At 37.1% G+C, this 18,170-nt stretch overlaps 1 protein-coding gene across 1 annotated transcript; it reads left to right on the forward strand.

Moving 5' to 3' along the window:
• ppp2r5ea (protein phosphatase 2, regulatory subunit B', epsilon isoform a) lies at positions 1-18,066 on the forward strand. Its single transcript, XM_077220851.1, has 14 exons — positions 1-498; positions 9,347-9,507; positions 10,388-10,584; positions 11,347-11,448; positions 11,666-11,758; positions 12,128-12,258; positions 12,354-12,413; positions 13,361-13,469; positions 13,634-13,687; positions 13,798-13,848; positions 14,082-14,201; positions 14,564-14,691; positions 16,246-16,347; positions 16,434-18,066. The coding sequence occupies exons 2-14, from the start codon at positions 9,351-9,353 to the stop codon at positions 16,534-16,536; spliced, it is 1,407 nt and encodes a 468-aa protein (XP_077076966.1). The 5' UTR covers positions 1-498; positions 9,347-9,350; the 3' UTR covers positions 16,537-18,066.
• Positions 18,067-18,170: the final 104 nt, after the last annotated feature.

Here is an 18,170-nt window from a genome sequence, read left to right on the forward strand (position 1 = left end):
ACTCTAGGTTTAGCGGTCTGTTTTGAGCCAGGAAAAAAAAATTGGCACAGAGCACTAGCACAGCCTGCTAACATTTACTTGCGATAACAGGTTAGCAATTAGTCGCTATTTGAGTGAGGTTAGAAGTAAGGAGAAGGACAACCTGACCTTAGTGACCAACATCTGGGTATGTAGTCGGTCAGCGAATGTGTATGAATGTGGCTTTTGGTGCAGGCTGGGACGGCAGCTACAGGGATTAGCTGTACGGGGAGCTCCTGCTAGCAGTGCAATGCTGACATACCATCAGGCGGCTTGATAATTATCTCATAATAGGGGATTTTGGTGTGTCTTCAGCCGGAAAAATCCTCACCATTCACAAGCGGAGTGTATTCGAAAGGTTAGACCGGTTTAAATAGCCCGCAAGTGAAGTGTTTGAGTTAGCTGGCTAGCTGGGTCGCCTACAAGTACAAGGTTAGCTGCTTAAAACGAGCCACCTGGACCCGAGAACCATCAAGAGAGGTAAGAAGCCCAACTGCACACTTAATTACTAAATTAAGAGTGATTTTAGAGTGATGTTTAACAAGTTCCAGATAATTTAAAGAAATGGACAAGCTATTTTTTTTAAATCCAGAGGACTATGCTCTCTAAAAAATCTAAACCTCTGAGGTCGATTCGAGTTTATCTACCTATAAACACGAAACGACCTCAGAATTTTAGATTAGAGGCACGATCGTGCTCTGATTATAATCTTGTCATTCAGCTTTTTACATATCTGCTCACTTGAGGTATTCAGCAACGCCTTCTTCATTCTGGTATGGGACACTGCTGTGAAATGAGCACCGGTTGTTCACTGTGCAGTGATGATTATTATTGTGGTTTCTTAACAAATGTTAAGGTATATTCTCAGACACTTGTGAGAGTCTGATCAGCCTTTAGTGGGATGAGAACATCGTCTCTTTCCAAATCTACCACAATCTTGTTTTGATTCCCCCTCCCTCCTTTTATTAGCAGCTTGTATAAGACCTTTTTGAGGTGTCCATTTGATATGTGGTCCATGTCCAGAGTGTGTTACTGAGTTGATCTTTGGAACATAATTCCAAAAAACTGGTGTTGGGTTTGTCTCCTTCAGGTTTTCTTGTGCTTTTGCTGGCTTTAACAAGTCAACAGTCTTGTTTTTTGGCCTTGTCTTTCAGGCTCTAGGGAATGCAATATATTCCACACCTGTTTTTGTTCCACAGCTACGGTCATGCGTTTCACGGACTGACAATTGAGACTTTTCAGCGACACTTATTCAAACTCTCCTGACCTTCTTGTTTTCTGTCTGATAGTGCTTATATTTTGAGGCAGGACACTTTTTTTATTTATCAAGTGAAAGTTAACTTTGTTTGCTTTGTCAAAAATAGTGTCTAAATCTAAAGGGACACCATCTATATAATGGTTGTAATTTGAGTCCGGCGTTACAATCAATGAGTTGAGTCAATTGTATGTTATAGGGCCCTTCCTTATAAAACAAACACAGACTCTAGCTGTTGTCTCTCAGTATGCTCTAAATTTGAGACTTGGAAAGTTTGAAATGTATAAGTTAAGGAATTTCTTGGGGGGAATAAAAATTTTTTTTTGCAGCTATTACTGAAGATGGAAAGGGTTACTATACAGTCAGACGTGGCGTGTCGCTTAAGATTTTGAAACAATATAGTATCTTGTATAATTACAATGCGTCAACAGCGAAGGAGAATGACGTGGAAGAGGAGATTGTTGAATAAAGTTGATATTTTGCGGGGATTTTGTGCACAAAAAATATTCTTGTCGCTTCATAACATTAAGGTTGAGCCATTGGAGTCACATGAACTATTTTAATGATGTCTTCACTACCTTTATTAGCCTTGTAAGTTGCAATGACGTTGCAGTCTATGGAGAATCAGAATGAAACCTCTCTGATTTCATCAAAAATATCTTTATTTGTGTTCCGAAGATGAAAGAAGGTCTTACGGGTTTGGAGAAATTTCATTTTTGGGTGAACCAACCCTTTAAGCAGCCTTTCCACTATTTCTGACATTTGTATTCGATTGTCACATTTTGCCCTCAGTTGCATGGAACCTACAAATCGCTCATGAAGCAGCCATTTATTCACCATGGTAAATTGAGTGAATGATGAATGAATGACTATATCCCTAATACGTTTGAAAGCAAAATTTAATTGTTTTTTAGGTCTAATTGATGCAAATAAATTGAATTTTAGTAAATTAGTTTTTTGGGTAATTCTCACTCAATATTGGTGTTCGGGTTCGCTATTTCCATGGTTTTGATTAGATTCTATCATTCGTTCTGGCGGTACCATAACGGTCTAGCTGCAAAAGTCACTCTGCAATGGAAATGAATTGACTTTCAGTCTGTCGTTTTTCAGAGATTTACACTTAAGCAACAAAATGTTAAGTTGTTGCTGTTGTTTTTTTCTATATCCTTTTTTTTGTCTTAGGCCTACATCATGTGATTGTCTATCAGTATCATCAGTTTGTTTAGTGAATCAACCACATAGTGTAAACTGCTTTTAATTGGAGAACATCCAATTGGCTGCGTTCTGTTCATGATGCATGGGAGTGTATTATTTTGGGGCTAATTTGATGTCTTGGGAGTGGGACAGCTTTACACTTGTCTCAGCAAAACAACAAATTCTGTATTTTGCCTGGGTGTTTTACAGGAGATTGTAAGAGCATCAAGGTGTCCATTTGTGAGCTGAAGCTTAACCGAATGTGGGTCATGCTGTACAACAATGATCCTACGCTCTTAAGTAAATGTATAACCAAGCAGTTTCAATCGAAGACGTTTTATGCTTTAGAACAGCCAAGTCAAAGTCCTGACTCTCCAGTTGACATTTCTTTGCTCTTCATGACATGAGAAGTTCAATAGTTCAGTTTATTTAACTCTAAAGAAGGTGAGCTGAAATTTTAAGTTAAATTAATTGTCTTAAATGTTATAAAACAGTCCTTCTCTTACTGATGTATGCAAAGTCCTTGTGTAGGAAACCTTGGACATCTAATATACAACTTGGTATCTTGAGTGTTGATTTATAATGCTGTTAGATGAATGGGGAATAAATCCTGGACTGTTGTTAAATGTGTGGTGCTTTGTTTCTCTCTACTTTAAATCCCAGGCTCGTTCTGGCAGGCCGTTTAGGGCCATATTACAGCCACCATAATGTAAACAAATCTGCAGAATAGAAAAGCAGTCGGCTGTTCTCCAAACTTCACTTTTACGTAAGGGTCTCGTGGTCTTAAGTTCATCTCTGTTTTGGTCAGGCTACATGCAGTTCATCATATGAATAACAGATCACTGAAACCATGTCAGTATAAGGTTGTGTAGCGTTTAGTTGCTTCTTGCTGAAGAGTTTGTCAAATATTATAGCTTCATTGTTTATTGTAACTGTAGATTGGTGACCTTTTATGTTACTAATACAGTAGGGATAACATAATTGACTTATCTATAGGGCTCAACACTAAGGATTTTTTTCAAATTTTTTCAACATTAAAAACACATGGCAGCAGGAATATCAGGCTGCTGTCACTTTAAGACTGAATGCACATATCCAATATACCGTTATACATGCATTTTTTTTCCTCATCTGTTTACGTTCAAGTAAAACGTAACCGACTGTGTTTACGTGACAGCCTTCGGATAGGCCTAGTCCTTATTGTCGAGCCCTTTTATATGACTTGTTCTTGTTTTTCAATACACAAGCAACTTCAGGGATGGCAGAAAGACTTCCCTACATGGAATGGCTTTGCTTCCAAAGTCCTTTTGGTTTATGACTAGTGTTATGACAGCCTCACATTTATCAGCGTGATAACTGACAGTTACACACTCTGTTAGTTGTGAAATTTATAAGCAAAGAGTATTTATTTATCATTAGAGCTTGCTTAAATTTGCTTTTCATTTTGGAGGCTTTTCCCTTTTGCTTTGTGGATTACACAATTAGTCATATTTTTTTTAATGCCAAGGGCATTTGTCTTTATTAAAAGGTCTGTAAAAAATCAGATGTACACCCAGCAGCTATGCTCATCATAGCAAATGGCTATGCAAAACATCAACACTTTTCCCTTTGTTTTGTTGTTAAAATAAAAGGCATTTTCACTAATAATGAAACTAGTCCAAGGAAGCCAAGTATGGAGATTCAACACAAGTAGCGTAAGAAACATAAAAGATGATATATCAGGACAATGCAGAGCAGTTGTGGTGGTGCAAACTTTCAACCTACCAGAAAAGTAGACTTAAACAAATATCTTATGTGTCCTTTACTAACTCTCAGATGAGTCTTGCTCCTTCCTTGTCAGCAGATACGATGCTTTTAATTGGTGATGTTTGTTTGTCATTGTTGGATGACTCTTGATAATGTGAGTTGTCATAATGAGCGGACTTTGATTTGCACAGTAACCGTAACTGTGAGGACTCTGTTAGCCAACACCCCATACAGGAATCCAGAAGAAAGCGAAAGGCCCTAGACCATTAACTTTGGTAATGTGTTTTAATATCTATGGAATGTTAAATTATGAGTGTTTAATACTAATAGCCAATTTGTTTTCTCTGGTCTTCAGTTAGGGCTTCTTTTTAATAAGCTGGACCTGAAATTCACATGACCCAAATGTAGGACATGGTGCAGAACAGAAGGTCATATCCATAGACCCCCTGTAGTTTCTCTCGAGAACAAAGTATCTGTGCCTGCTGTGAAATTAATCAGCTGTGTGTTATTCTCATCCAGCTCCTAACATAGCGGTGTGTCAGGATGTTAACATTTTAGCTGAAAAGACAGGTGGGGTTAGGAATAGTGATCGATCCGATGTATCGGTTTACCGATATTTTTCCCGATATTTAAGCATTTTCCCATAATCGGGTATCGGTTTTGTAATATCGGATTTGCCGATAAACGGTACCATCTTGTGGCCGCTTTGAGAATTCCGCCATTGCAGCCGCGTCTGAGGAGATCAGTCAACAACAACTCTGTGCACAGGTAAAGTACATGTTCTACTTGCTTTGCTTTAATTATTCAACTTTATTTAACATAGCAGACATGCAGAAATGAGATTTGAGACATAAATGCCTGATGCAGCTTGGTTCTAAAAAATTGAGATGAACTCATGGAGTCACGTAGCGTAATCCGTCATGTCCTGCCCCAATAAAGACGTAACTTCACATGAATTAAATAAAACAGACATGAATGAGTGCATGTTGAAAATAAAAGCGCCGAGTTTAATTCTTTATCTGTTGTATTTGCTCACCATTAGTCTCGAAAAAAAAGTTCGTTCATATTGCTGAGCACTCACTGGGTTGATGATCAGGAATGCTCAAGCACGGCCACTGAATGAAACTTTTGACAAGATTATCTTGTTTAAACACCTTAGATTATATCATCATTTACTAGCAATTATTTCGCTAATATACATCTAAATATAGCCTACCGCTTTGTGGAAATTAATTATTTATTATCTGCACGCGCGATCGCGGTTGAGTAGTAAGTTATAGTTCTATGTAAATGCATAGATAAACATCAGAAAGCATTTCATGATCTAGACCGACAAAAATATTATTAATAACATATTAGTTTGAAAATGCAATGATGTATATGCTGTTTTGTTTGTTACTTTCCTGACAATGTTATATTCCAGCTATATTCTTCAGTGAATTAATATTACCCAGTGAATTATTCCTCACTCTTAGTTAAAACCTATTAAACGGCACATAAACCTTCTAAACTAAAACTGTTTAAAATGAATTACATTTCTAAAAAGGTGATATGACTCCCCTGTCAATTATTTTCTCCATATGAAAACATTAGACTTTTAACATTTATTTTGCCTATTGTTAACATTGTTGCTGCCGAAGCTTATAAATTATATGTATAATTTAGATAAAAACATTTATATTATTACATTATATAATTTATATTGCAATTTGAAGATTTAATTTAACATGAAAGACTGCTAACTTTCAACACTTTTGTTTTGTTTTTTAAGATGACTGAAAGGAAGAAAAATCAAAGTGAAGTATGGACTTATCTAGTTCTGCTTAACTGGGAGTATTAAAAGTTACACACTACTAAAATAGCTATTCAAAAAAATTCAGGTAATTTAGACCCCCCCCCCCCCAATATGTTAGAATAATTTTTGTGCTTTATTTTTTACCTCATCAAAGCTTTTATTTTTAAACAAAGACACTTAGTAACAGTGCACTTTATTTTTTGGACTCAGACCCCTCTTTTTATTTGTGTATAAATATAAAGGGTTTTTTTTGTATGCAAGGAGGGAGTGATTGTTATAAATAAAATGGTTTGTTCAGTTCATTTGTGTTGTAATAATTGTCAAAAACAGAAGTATAACAGTAAATAAATATCGGTTCTGCATATCGGTTATCGGGCACATAAACATGCAAATGATCGATATCGGTTATAAAAAATCAATATCGGTCAATCACTAGTTAGGAACCAAGAACTGGTTCTTAGTCTGAATGAATGATTTTCATTAATCTACATCATGGTCTTTTTAAGGACTTAAAACATAAATTTGAATTCTTGTGTTATCTGTTTGAATGAGTGTTTCTTAACAGTTCTTGACTGGTCCACACCAAGGACGATAAAGATGAAGTTTTCAAAATAGTTTTAAATGTAATGGCAAAGTCCACACTACACCTAACTATAATGATAAAAGCACAGAAAAACTATATTCCAGCTGATGAACAATAAAAACTTTGAAAGCCAATCATCCTGCTTTAAAGAGCTCAAGCATTTAAAGGGGTGGACGACTGCTGCTCATGCAGATAATGAACAGAACAATGTCATACGTTGGTGTGGATGCTAATATAGTTGTCTCTTATTATTTTTATAGTTATCGTTCTTGGTGTGAACTTCAAGTCATTACCTTTTCAGTTTCAGGTTTTGTTTTGTAATTTTTTCCAACACGCCACTCCTCCCCCTTTTTTAGTGAAGATATGGCCTAGATTGCTAAACGTGTACAGTGTGAAGTCCCCACCTCCTGCCACTGCTCTACTTCCTGCTTTGCATGGGAGGAGTACTAAAGCCTGATTACTTCCTGTCCCATCCAGCCCACGGTAATCCCAGTGCACAGCAGTCCTGTTGGTGTGTTTTGAGCCTTTACGTAAGGCTGAGAAGTATCAGGGACACCAGTGATGGCTCACTGCCGTTAACTAACTTTGAATTTGAAAGGTTGAAACAGGTTCCGTGTCAAGGGCTCGATTACACGTCTGTCATGATCGTGATCGAGTGAGGATTTTAATTTGGAACAGACTTCGCGTCTGGAGTGCGTCTTGAAAATGCTCCTCTGTAGGCATCTCATTTGCATTTGTCCTTTAGATTAGTGTTGTCACAATACCAAAATTATGACTTCAATACGGTTATCTGGTTTAAAATATCTCGATACTAATACAACAGCAAAAAACTAAAACAAGAAAAAGTAATTAAAAAATAGAAGATAGAACACTGAACATAAAATTCTTTGTTTTATTAATTTCAGATCAAGCTAAATTGAAGTTATTGCTGACCTCAACTGCCTCATCACTCCAATGATGAAGTTTGCTTGTCACAAAATAAATCACACTTGTTTGACATTGAATCCATGAGCATCGTCATGATGTATCATGTAGGTTAATTATATTATCAATCACAAACCCTATTCTGTCATTTAGGGTTGAACAATTAGACAAATCATATTTCATGAGTAATTTTATTTCACAAACATGTATCAAGATAGTTATTTTTTTTAATTAAATCTCTATGATATAACAATTTGAACAAATATGCAAATTATAAACAGTAGGACAAATACAGTACAAGAAAGATAAATAAAATAAGCTATTTTTTCAAAAGTAGCATTCAAATTAGGGAAAACTATATAAATTGGATAAATCAAATAAAACTCTGCATATTCTTCACTGTATGAATTAAATATTATTGATCCTAAAGGCTACAAGGCTATTCACTCAAGAGCAGTGAATGATTCTCACGTTTTTTTGTTTGATTAATATTATTGGCATTAGACAATTTTTTTAATATAATGATAATTGCTGAAGCTTTTATCATCTATTATCACGGTATTGAATTAAAGGATCAGTTCACCTCAAAATGAAAATTTCCTAATAATTTACTCACCCCAATGCCATACCCGGCGCGTACCAGAAAGCGTTGTCCTCCTAACAGATTTAATAACTTTTCATTTAACAAAAAGAACATTCAAATATGATAAAACAATACATTAATACATTGCAAGGTATTAAGTAAACACATTTTCAAACAGATTAAAGTGCAAACAAATTATAGAGAGCAAATGGTAGCACTTTATAATGAGGTCCCATTAGTTAAAGTTAATCCAATAACTAACATTAACTAACAATGAGCAATATCTAGATTTGTTACAGTAGTTATTGTGCTTTGTTAATTTTAGTTAATAAAAATACAACCGTTCATTATAGGTTCAGGTCCAATGTTAACAGATAGGCCTAAATCCTTTGATTGTAATAATGTATTAGTAAATGTTGACATTATCATTAAGTAAGGAATAATTGACGACGGGCCGTTGAACTATCAGAAAAATGATGCACACCCCAGAGTCAATTATTCTGCTTATACTACGGCTACCATACCTCTGAGTATTTTCAGTGAAAATTTACTGGTGTGAGTTCGGTTATATAAGCGGGTATATAATGCGGTTATCACTCCCATAAATAACTGGACTGTGTGTGAACGTAACTGTATTAAGGACTCAAATACAGGATTGACAACTGTATTCTGCTGCTGTGTGAATGAACGTGGCATAAAGTAGTGCAGCTGGTTTAAGGGATTACAGGGTAAATGCTATATTTCTGCTGTTCCATCAGAGCAATCTGCTGTCAGAGAGTAAACGTGCATTTTCATTCAGCGCGTCTGCTTCTCATGCACATTGTTGTTGTTTACATCACCGTGAGCATGCCTCTTTGTTGCAGCATACAGGCAGTTGTAAATTTTTACGGTTTGATGGAAAAGTATTATTAAAATGCATCCTAAAAATGCATTTTATAATAAGAAATTATTTACGGTATTTTGAAGTGCCTACGATAACTATATTGTACATGTTTATTATTGCAATGTATTGTATTACCGCACATAAGCACGTCTAGATGCTAACAGAGCATGTTAGGCCTCTGTCCCGAAGACCTGAGGTCGTAGTCTTTTCACTTGGTTGCATTAAAACATGGATCTTTTTATCTTTTTTTTTTCACGTCTAATTTGTGCAACTGGTTGGGACTTTTTTTTTGTCCAGTTAATTTTAATTAGATTTTCATTCATTCTGCACATTATAACTGACCTTTTCTCTGTTTGTCTCTACAGGGCTATGTCTTCAGCAGCCACCACAGCCCCGTCGGTGGACAAAGTGGACGGCTTCTCCAGGAAGTCTGTCAGAAAAGCCAGGCAGAAGCGAGCACAGAGCTCATCCCAGTTCAGATCTCAGGACAAGCCCATAGAGCTGGTGCAGCTGCCTTTGCTGAAAGGTAAGTTCTGTTTATCTGGTCATGTGAATATAATGGTTTGTGATGTCACAGGGCTTTGAGCTATTTTGTTTTGATAGAACTGATAAAGATGGTTGTACTAAAATAAAATAAAAATGAAAGCTGGTTGTACTAAACTAAAATAAAAATGAAAGCAACACAGAATGCAGTCAAACCTGTCACCGTGTAACTCGTGTGAAAGAAAGGTCTTAATTGTTAAGATGGAATTGTTCTGTCAAGACCGTGTCATGTTTTCCCCAGATTAATGTCCTTATTTGGAGTCGGTAAGACTTTTTTTTTGTATGTTTTTGAAACCAAGTATAGATGGCTGATGACGGCCATCTGGGGTGGGCTGGGTTGGGCTGGGCTGGGCTGGGTCTGGGCTGTAATTCATCACATTAATCGTGAACATGTTAGACTAAAGCTTGACAACCACAAAATATCCAAATACATTCACTTCATTTGTTAACAGTATATCTCATATCTCTAGTTTTATCATTTCTAAGTCTAAAAAATCTACTTTGTGCAGTGTTTATGTTTAAAGTGTGTGTGTGTGTGTTCTATCTTTTTGTTTGTCTAAAGTGTTCAAATACTGTCAATAAACCTATGTACTACATGAACATTGCCACTGAAATGGTTGTTTGTGGCACATGTATTACTGTCTTGAATGGCTTTTCAAACTCAAGCCCCTATCACTTGGAATATTTAGGGGTCAAATGCCAGATGGATCTCCAAGCTAATATGTGAAGTATTTTAGGCCTCCCATCAACAGTGCCGAAACACAAGACAGATTACAGTTGGAAAGTCAAGGATGTTGAGATAAACCATTTGTGGAATTCTACTACTACTGTTTTGCATTAAATCTCTCTTTCTCTCCGTCTAGATGTTTCTGCGCAGGAGCAACCAGAACTGTTCCTCAAGAAGCTGCAGCAGTGCTGTACTCTGTTTGACTTCATGGACACACTTTCTGACCTCAAAATGAAAGAGTATAAGCGGTCCACCCTTAATGAACTGGTGGACTACGTCACCCTCAGCCGGGGCTACTTGACTGAGCAGACCTACCCCGAGGTTGTCAAAATGGTGAGATTAAAAGATTAGAAGCATGCTGTGTGATTGGAAAATGTATCTCCTGTTATCGTCTAATTTATATGGCTATATCATAGGGGTGTAACGGTACATGTATACTCCCTGAACGGACGTCACGGTTCGGTGCATGCAGTCACACGCAATCCACACTCCAGTCCAGAAGGGGGCGCGCGCGTGCATTAATGCAATGCTAGAGAAATGATCTGTAGAGAGGAGCATTTCGTATGCACTATACAGTATGAGCCTATTCATTATGTACTTAGTTATTAAATAAATCAAGACATTACTATGTTTAAATAAATGTGTCATAAAAACAAGTTATGACAGCCACTGTGTAAATGGTTATATTTCAGAAATGAATTGAAGTAGAAAATTAACTTTATAATTAGATTTAGAAGTTAATGCAAAACCTCATTAGTGTTGATTATAGCAACTGAATTTTAATAATTGGAGATCTGTTGTTAATTGTAACCTTTAATATTACAGTAATGTGTTAGGACTACCCATATAGTTTACAGCATTAGCTAAGATCGATTTTGTTGTCCTTAACAACATTTTAATTTATTTAAACACAGAGAAACATTTGTTTAAAAAACAAAACAAGGAGAAACAGTTTAATAAAAAAGCAAATTAGTCTAGTCCCCCCTCCTGCTGTACCGAACCGTTACTTTAAAACCGAGGTTTGTACCGTCACACCCCTACTATATCAATATTTCAGATATAACTCGAAGGTTTCCTCCTTTTTATTTGTCACAGGTGTCCTACAATATATTTCGAACTCTTCCGCCTAGTGACAGTAACGAGTTTGACCCAGAGGAAGATGAGCCCACGCTGGAGGCCTCATGGCCACACTTACAGGTACAGAGTCCCGGTTGTCATCATATGCAAAAGAAAATACTTAATTTATACTTTGTCTGTTTCTACATGCTTTGGTTTTCTTTTAATATTTCAATGGTCAAACATGTAAAAAAAACAATATAATTTAACAACATTGGCGTTATAAAGTTTTTAGGTTCTCAATTTTCAAGGACAAGTTTTCTGATCTCTCTCTCTCTCTCTTCCTTTTCTACTTAAGCTTGTTTATGAGTTCTTCATTCGCTTCTTGGAAAGTCAGGAATTTCAGCCCAGCGTTGCCAAAAAATACATCGACCAGAAATTTGTATTACAGGTGAGTGATTGCCGGATAAATGTTATGACTTCTCATCCTAGTATAAATCAAATGAAGCCATTATTTCTAGTAAAACAGCACTGATATAGCTCTGGAATAGTTCAAGTTTCTCCTTGGTCAATTGTGGTCATTTGCTGTCAAATAGTTTAGAATAATTGTACATTTTACTGTTGACACTGATAACCACTTCCCCAAAGTGCTGTTACAGAACTAGTACTCTTCTCACATAATTAATTTAATCTCAGATCAATATTTGGTTTGGTTGGTTTTTGTTTTAGTAGATGTGTAGTTATTAAGGTATAGACAGTCTTTTTTCAAAGAGCGATACACATAGCTTATGTAGTCAATAAAAGTCTTCCTAATTTCTAGCTCTTGGAGCTGTTTGATAGCGAGGATCCACGGGAGAGGGACTGCCTGAAGACCGTTCTGCATAGAATCTATGGCAAGTTCCTCGGCCTCAGGGCCTTCATCCGAAAACAGATCAACAACATTTTTCTTTGGTAAGTAACTGTCACGCTTTTTAGTTGTGTGTATTCAAGATGAAATATAAAGGTATGCTGACATAGCTCTTTTTTCTCCTCTCCTGCTCTGGCAGTTTTGTATATGAGACAGAGCGCTTCAATGGTGTAGCTGAACTGCTGGAGATTTTGGGAAGGTATGTCATATTTTAGAGCCTATTAATTGGTTGGAAGAGATGTGGAGAAATTTAAACTAAGAAACTGAAAGTTTGGGAAGGCATAAAGGGGCGACCCACAGAGGTCACATTCCTGTTTTATCTTACTCCACCCTGTCTTGAGGCCCTGATATACTCACAGCGAAGTTCTTTTTCGTTCTTCGCTTGGGGGTAAAAAGAAGTTTGAAATGCGTGAGCAGTGATGTATTGTTTGCGAACATCCCGATGCCGCCCATGCTGCCGAGACCGGTGTTTAGATATGTAAATGTGCTGTGCGCTCTCTTCTGAATAACAAAATTAACACGCAACAAATTGAGAAAACAACAAGCTTTTTTTTAAATGAAGTACAAGAATCTGACCGTAGCAACATGGATGTGTTTGCACGAGCTCTGCAGTTTGGCACACTAGTAAAGTCATGTCAGGTTTATTTTTATAGCACTTCATATAATAGATTGCTTAAAAGCATGCAGCTTTACAGGTTTAAACATGGAAACCAGTGCCAGTCTTATTTCATCAGAATTACAACTATAAAGTAGCTTTCCATTGTGTTTTCACTCGAGGATGTCTGATCTCAACAGACTGAACAGGATAAATGAACAAGAGAAGATTCATGATTCTCAAGATCCAACATCCATGTCAAAGAAGGCAGAGCCTCAGCACACACCTACCTAGTACGTAATCACCAATGGTAGTTCGAACGGTGTTTACCAGATGGAGCAAACTTTTCCGGAAAGTTTGCCTTGGCAGGCTGTTTCGAACTTCATTTTGTTCGAAATGACGTCACACCAGTTCATTCTTTGATTTCGCTTGAAGTATATCGGGGCCTTTAGGTGTCATTTAGATGTCTCAGTCTCCTGCATATTATCAGTTTTTGTCATGGTTATCAATGTCAGATCAGCGGTGAAGCCTCATACGTCTCTGGTTTACAGCATCATCAATGGTTTTGCGCTTCCTCTCAAAGCTGAGCACAAACAGTTCTTGGTGAAAGTTCTGCTGCCTCTGCACACAGTGAGGAGCTTGTCTCTCTTCCATGCCCAGGTACACGCACTCAACTGTTTGTTATATTCACATGTCTGTGCTTGCTTGCATGCATTTCAAGGACAGAAGAAACCGAACCCTTGTCATGATTGTTTATGGCACAGTTTATGAATCTAAACATTTGAAATGCATTTATATTAATCTAAAGTCACCTTTTTTTGTAGCTGGCCTATTGTATTGTACAGTTCCTAGAGAAAGATCCCACGTTAACAGAACCTGTGAGTGTTTCTTGTCACCATTATCTTCCTCATTCTTCATCAAGTTCCATCTTGTTTTGTCTTGTTCCTTAAGGATTTTCACTAGTTTGCCTGTTTTTTTTTTTTTTCAGGTGATCAGAGGCTTGTTGAAATTTTGGCCAAAAACCTGCAGTCAAAAAGAGGTAATCTCTTCATTTTATGGAATCATACCTCCAAGTCATTAATCCAGTGTCCATTTTTTGTGACTTGCTCTCTAATAGTAAGTTAAATCTTCTACCAAACCATAATTTAAAAAGTCATAGAAAGTGAAGATATGATTTCTTCCACTATTGTTTTCATGCGTTATTCAAGAGAAATCCTTCACATGCTTTTCCTAAACATTTCTATAACATTGACTGCATTGTTTTTTTTGTAGGTTATGTTTCTTGGAGAGCTGGAGGAGATTCTAGATGTGATCGAGCCCACTCAGTTTGTTAAGATCCAGGAGCCTCTTTTCAAACAGATTGCTAGATGTGTGTCCAGCCCCCATTTTCAGGTGAACACACTCCACCCTAAATCATCCTCACAAACCTTGTGATATCTTGTAATAGCTAGAAACTTTAACATGAAGATATTCAAAAGCAATTTCCCAGAGAAAACCTTATTCATTTGCTCACGTCACCAGTCCACTGTAAAAGTAGCATGTTTGTTCATTAATATCACACAATTCTGGACATAAATATCTATTAAATTAAAGAACATTTCCTCCTTCAAAATCAACACTACTTCCACGTTAACTTGTGTTTTTGGTGCACTTTTGAGTGCAAGTGAATGCTTCAGGTTCTGCAGTCTAAAATCCCGGTGTAAAAATTACTGATTCAATTTTTTTGCAACATTTTAAAATGTATATAATTTCAGGTGGCAGAGCGAGCCTTGTACTATTGGAACAATGAGTACATCATGAGTCTGATTGAGGAGAACTCTAGCGTCATCCTACCTATCATGTTTGCCAGTCTCTACAGGATCTCCAAAGAACATTGGAACCCGTGAGTTTCATGTTACACACACTAAATTGATGAAAGTATTGGGACACAGCTCTTTATTTTTGAAATCAGGCATTTCAATCAGACCTATTGCCACAGATACAAATCCAGCACCTAGCCATGCAGTCTACATTTACAAACATTGATGAAAAAAGGGGGTTGTCCTGAAGAGCTTTGTATGGTACTGTGATAGGATAACAATCCTTTGCAATAAGTCAGTTCGTGAATTTTCTTCCCTGCTAGATATATGTCATCTGTAAGTGGTATTATTGAAAAGTGAAAGTGTTAAATAACAGCAGCTACTCCGCCACTAAGCAGAAGACCACGTAAAGTCATAGAGTGGGGTCACCGAGTGCTGAGGCGCATGGTACGCAAGAGTCGCCAATGCTCTGCTGATTCCATAGCTGAAGTTTTCAAAATTCCACTGGCATTAATTTCAGCACAAAAACTGTGCGCCAGGAGTTTCATGGAATGGGTTTCCATGGCCGAGCAGCTTCATGCAAGCCTCACATCACCAAGTACAATGCCATGCGTGAATGATGTAAAGCATGCCGCCACTGGACTCTAGAGTCTAGAGCAGTGGAGACGTGTTCTGTGAAGTGACAAATTGGGCTTCTCTGTTTGGCAGTCTGATGGGCAAGTCAGGGTTTGGCGGATACCAGGAGAATGTTACCTGTCTGACTGCATTGTGCTTACTGTAAAGTTTAGTAGAGGAGGGATAATGATATGGGGTTGTGCATAGGTTGGGCTTGGCCCCTTACTTCCAGTGAAGAGAAATCTTATTGCTTCAGCATACCAGGACACTTTGGACAACGCTCTGCTTCCAAATTTGTGGTAACAGTTTGGGGAAGACTCTTTCCTATTCTAGCATGACTTTTCCCTAGTACACAGATCAAGGTCCATAAAGACATGGTTGTGGAAGAACTTGACTTGCCCGCACACAGAGCCCTAACCTCAACCTTATTGAACATATTTGGGATAAACTGGAATGAGATTCCGAGCCACCTTCTCATCCAACATCTGTGCAACATCCAAAGTCTGTTCACCAAGGCTGCATTTATTTGATTATTTATTTGAGACATTATTACAATGTAAAATTTACATTTTAAAATAATATATATTAAAATAGAAAACCGTTTTTATTGCTGTGATGACAGCTGAATTTTCAGTAGCCATTACTCCAGGCTTCAGTGTCACGTGATCCTTACAAATCATTCTAATATTCTGATTTGCTGCGCATGAAACATTTCTTATAAATGTTGAAAAAAGTTGTGCTGCTTAATATTTTTTGTGGAAACCATGAGAAATTTCAAAAGAACCAGCATTTATTTGAAATAGTTAAGAGTTTTCCATGATTACAAAAGATTTGTCACTTTTAATCGCTTTAATGTGTGCTTGCTGAATAATATATATATATATATATATATATATATATATATATATATATATTAATATCTTACTGACCCAAAACTTTTAAATGGTGTATATTAACAATAGCAGAGTAGATACTTGAGACAAAGTGTTTTGATGTTCATGTCTGTTTTTCTCTACCATCAGGGCAATATCAGCTTTGATCTACAATGTCCTCAAAGCATTCATGGAGATGAACAGCGCTTTGTTTGATGAACTCGCCGCCAATTACAAATCAGACAGGCAAAGGCAAGAAACAGACAGTGTACAGTTTTGTTTTAAACTCCTACATTTTACGAAGCAGTTCAGATAACCTCTTTCTCACTTTCCTATAGGGAAAGGAAGAAGGACAAGGAACGGGAGGATCTATGGAGGAAGCTGGAGGACCTGGAGCTCAGACGGGGCATCCAGAACAGCGATGGTTTCATTCCCACCTAACACGGACCTCGTCTCCAACCTTCTGTTTGGCCCCAACCAATCCCTTTCTACTTTTCCACAGGGACCCCTCTTTACTTCTCATGCTGCGTACTTTACCGCACACTCCCTCATTCATTTCCTCTCTTTCAATAGCACTGTAAATAATCCTCTCCCTCTTTCCTGTATCATACTACTACACTGAAAGGAAGAAAAGAAAAAACAGAAAATTTGAAGAGACTTAATGTGCACTCCTCGTTGTAAAAAAAAAAATGTTAAAATGATAATCAGCTATGGTCAAAGGATATATTTAAAAAAAAAAAAAAAAAGAACTTTCAGTTCAGAAGTTGTTCAGTGTCTCCATGTCGATATTGTTCTCCAAGGAAGTGCCCTGGGACTTTAGGGTCTGTGCTCGCCCTGCGATTAAAGATGTCTTATATGAGGATCTCGCTGCCACCACAATTTTTTATTTATTATTTTTTCTATGAAGAGAGACTTTTCCATCTAGACATAATTTGACTCCCCTGACTCAGGGGATGCAAACTAGAAACCCATGACGTGAATATAAGGAAAAGAGAACTGGGGAGGGAAAAAAACATTATACATCCTCTCTGTGGTGTGCATTTTTTTTTTCTTTTACAGGATGATCAGCCTGGTCCTTTACTGTACATTATGGACAGGTGCTTTTCGCTGACCAGGAATCTTAACGTCCAAGATGGGCCGCAGTCGGCTACGGTGGTTACCTGTGCTCAATAAAGAGGACAAACCTCTCCGAGGACCTTTATTTTTTTAACTTGTGAACCAGGAAATTATCCGGTCATAGCTTCATGCTGTCTGCTGTGGAGCCTCTTGGGAATTCCCATGTGGAAATTCAATAGTTACCAAGAGTATGTCAATTTTCTCGGACTTGTGGAATTTTGGTGGCACACAGTGTTCAGAACTCATCCAGTGTTTTTAAAACCGTTAAGTGACATATATATATATTTTTCGTAAAGAATATTCTGGACATTTTTCTCATGTTCCACCCAGATTTCCACTGCTCAGCTCTATTAGTTTTCAATTTCAGGGTGGTTGGATGTCGTCTACATGACCGAGCTGAGCGAGACAATGTTTTTCTTTCTGTTCATGGAGTGTTTAAAATGAAATCCTGCTTATGTTGGATTTTTTAGGGCCTATGTAGGTAAACGCTGATCCGGTAGGTCATAATCTCTCTTCAGAAATACCAGCCACCAGGCTAGAACTAAAAAGCACTTCAAGCTAGATCATTAGTTGTTCTCATGGGACTTCAGCCCCTTTTCTTCTCTTCTTTTATTTCAAGTCCCAACAATCGTGGTTGTGGATTTTACATGTGAGGAGGATGTATTTTATTTTATTTTTTTGGCTTAATCACGTGTCTCTCTTCCTTGTTTTAACTCCCAAGCTCATTGTGTGTTTTATGATGGCCCAAATTTGATATGTATAAAAAATTCAAAAGAAAGGGTTTGATGAATAGAATAAATCTAATTATTTTAAAAAAAGAAAGAGATATTAAATAAACCTGTTTTTGTGATAAAATGTTTGCTTGCTTTTTTTTTCTAAGTGCAGTTTTTTTTTTGGGAAGTTACTAAGATTTTTCTGAATTTGAAGTTGTATATTTGCAGATTGAAAAGCATCTGATC

The sequence above is a fragment of the Siphateles boraxobius genome, unplaced genomic scaffold (assembly GCF_051911475.1).
Source record: "Siphateles boraxobius isolate OS27281-9 unplaced genomic scaffold, OSU_SipBor_1 8, whole genome shotgun sequence".
Lineage (NCBI taxonomy): Eukaryota > Metazoa > Chordata > Actinopteri > Cypriniformes > Leuciscidae > Siphateles > Siphateles boraxobius.

What these genes read in the sequence shown, in the direction of transcription:
- ppp2r5ea (XM_077220851.1), top strand. Translation starts at nt 9,351, where the DNA reads ATGTCTTCAGCAGCCACCACAGCCCCGTCGGTGGACAAAGTGGACGGC. An exon ending in GCAGCTGCCTTTGCTGAAAG is followed by an intron (nt 9,508 to 10,387) that starts GTAAGTTCTGTT and finishes CTCTCCGTCTAG; the next exon opens with ATGTTTCTGCGCAGGAGCAA. An exon ending in ATCCCACGTTAACAGAACCT is followed by an intron (nt 13,688 to 13,797) that starts GTGAGTGTTTCT and finishes TTTTTTTTTCAG; the next exon opens with GTGATCAGAGGCTTGTTGAA.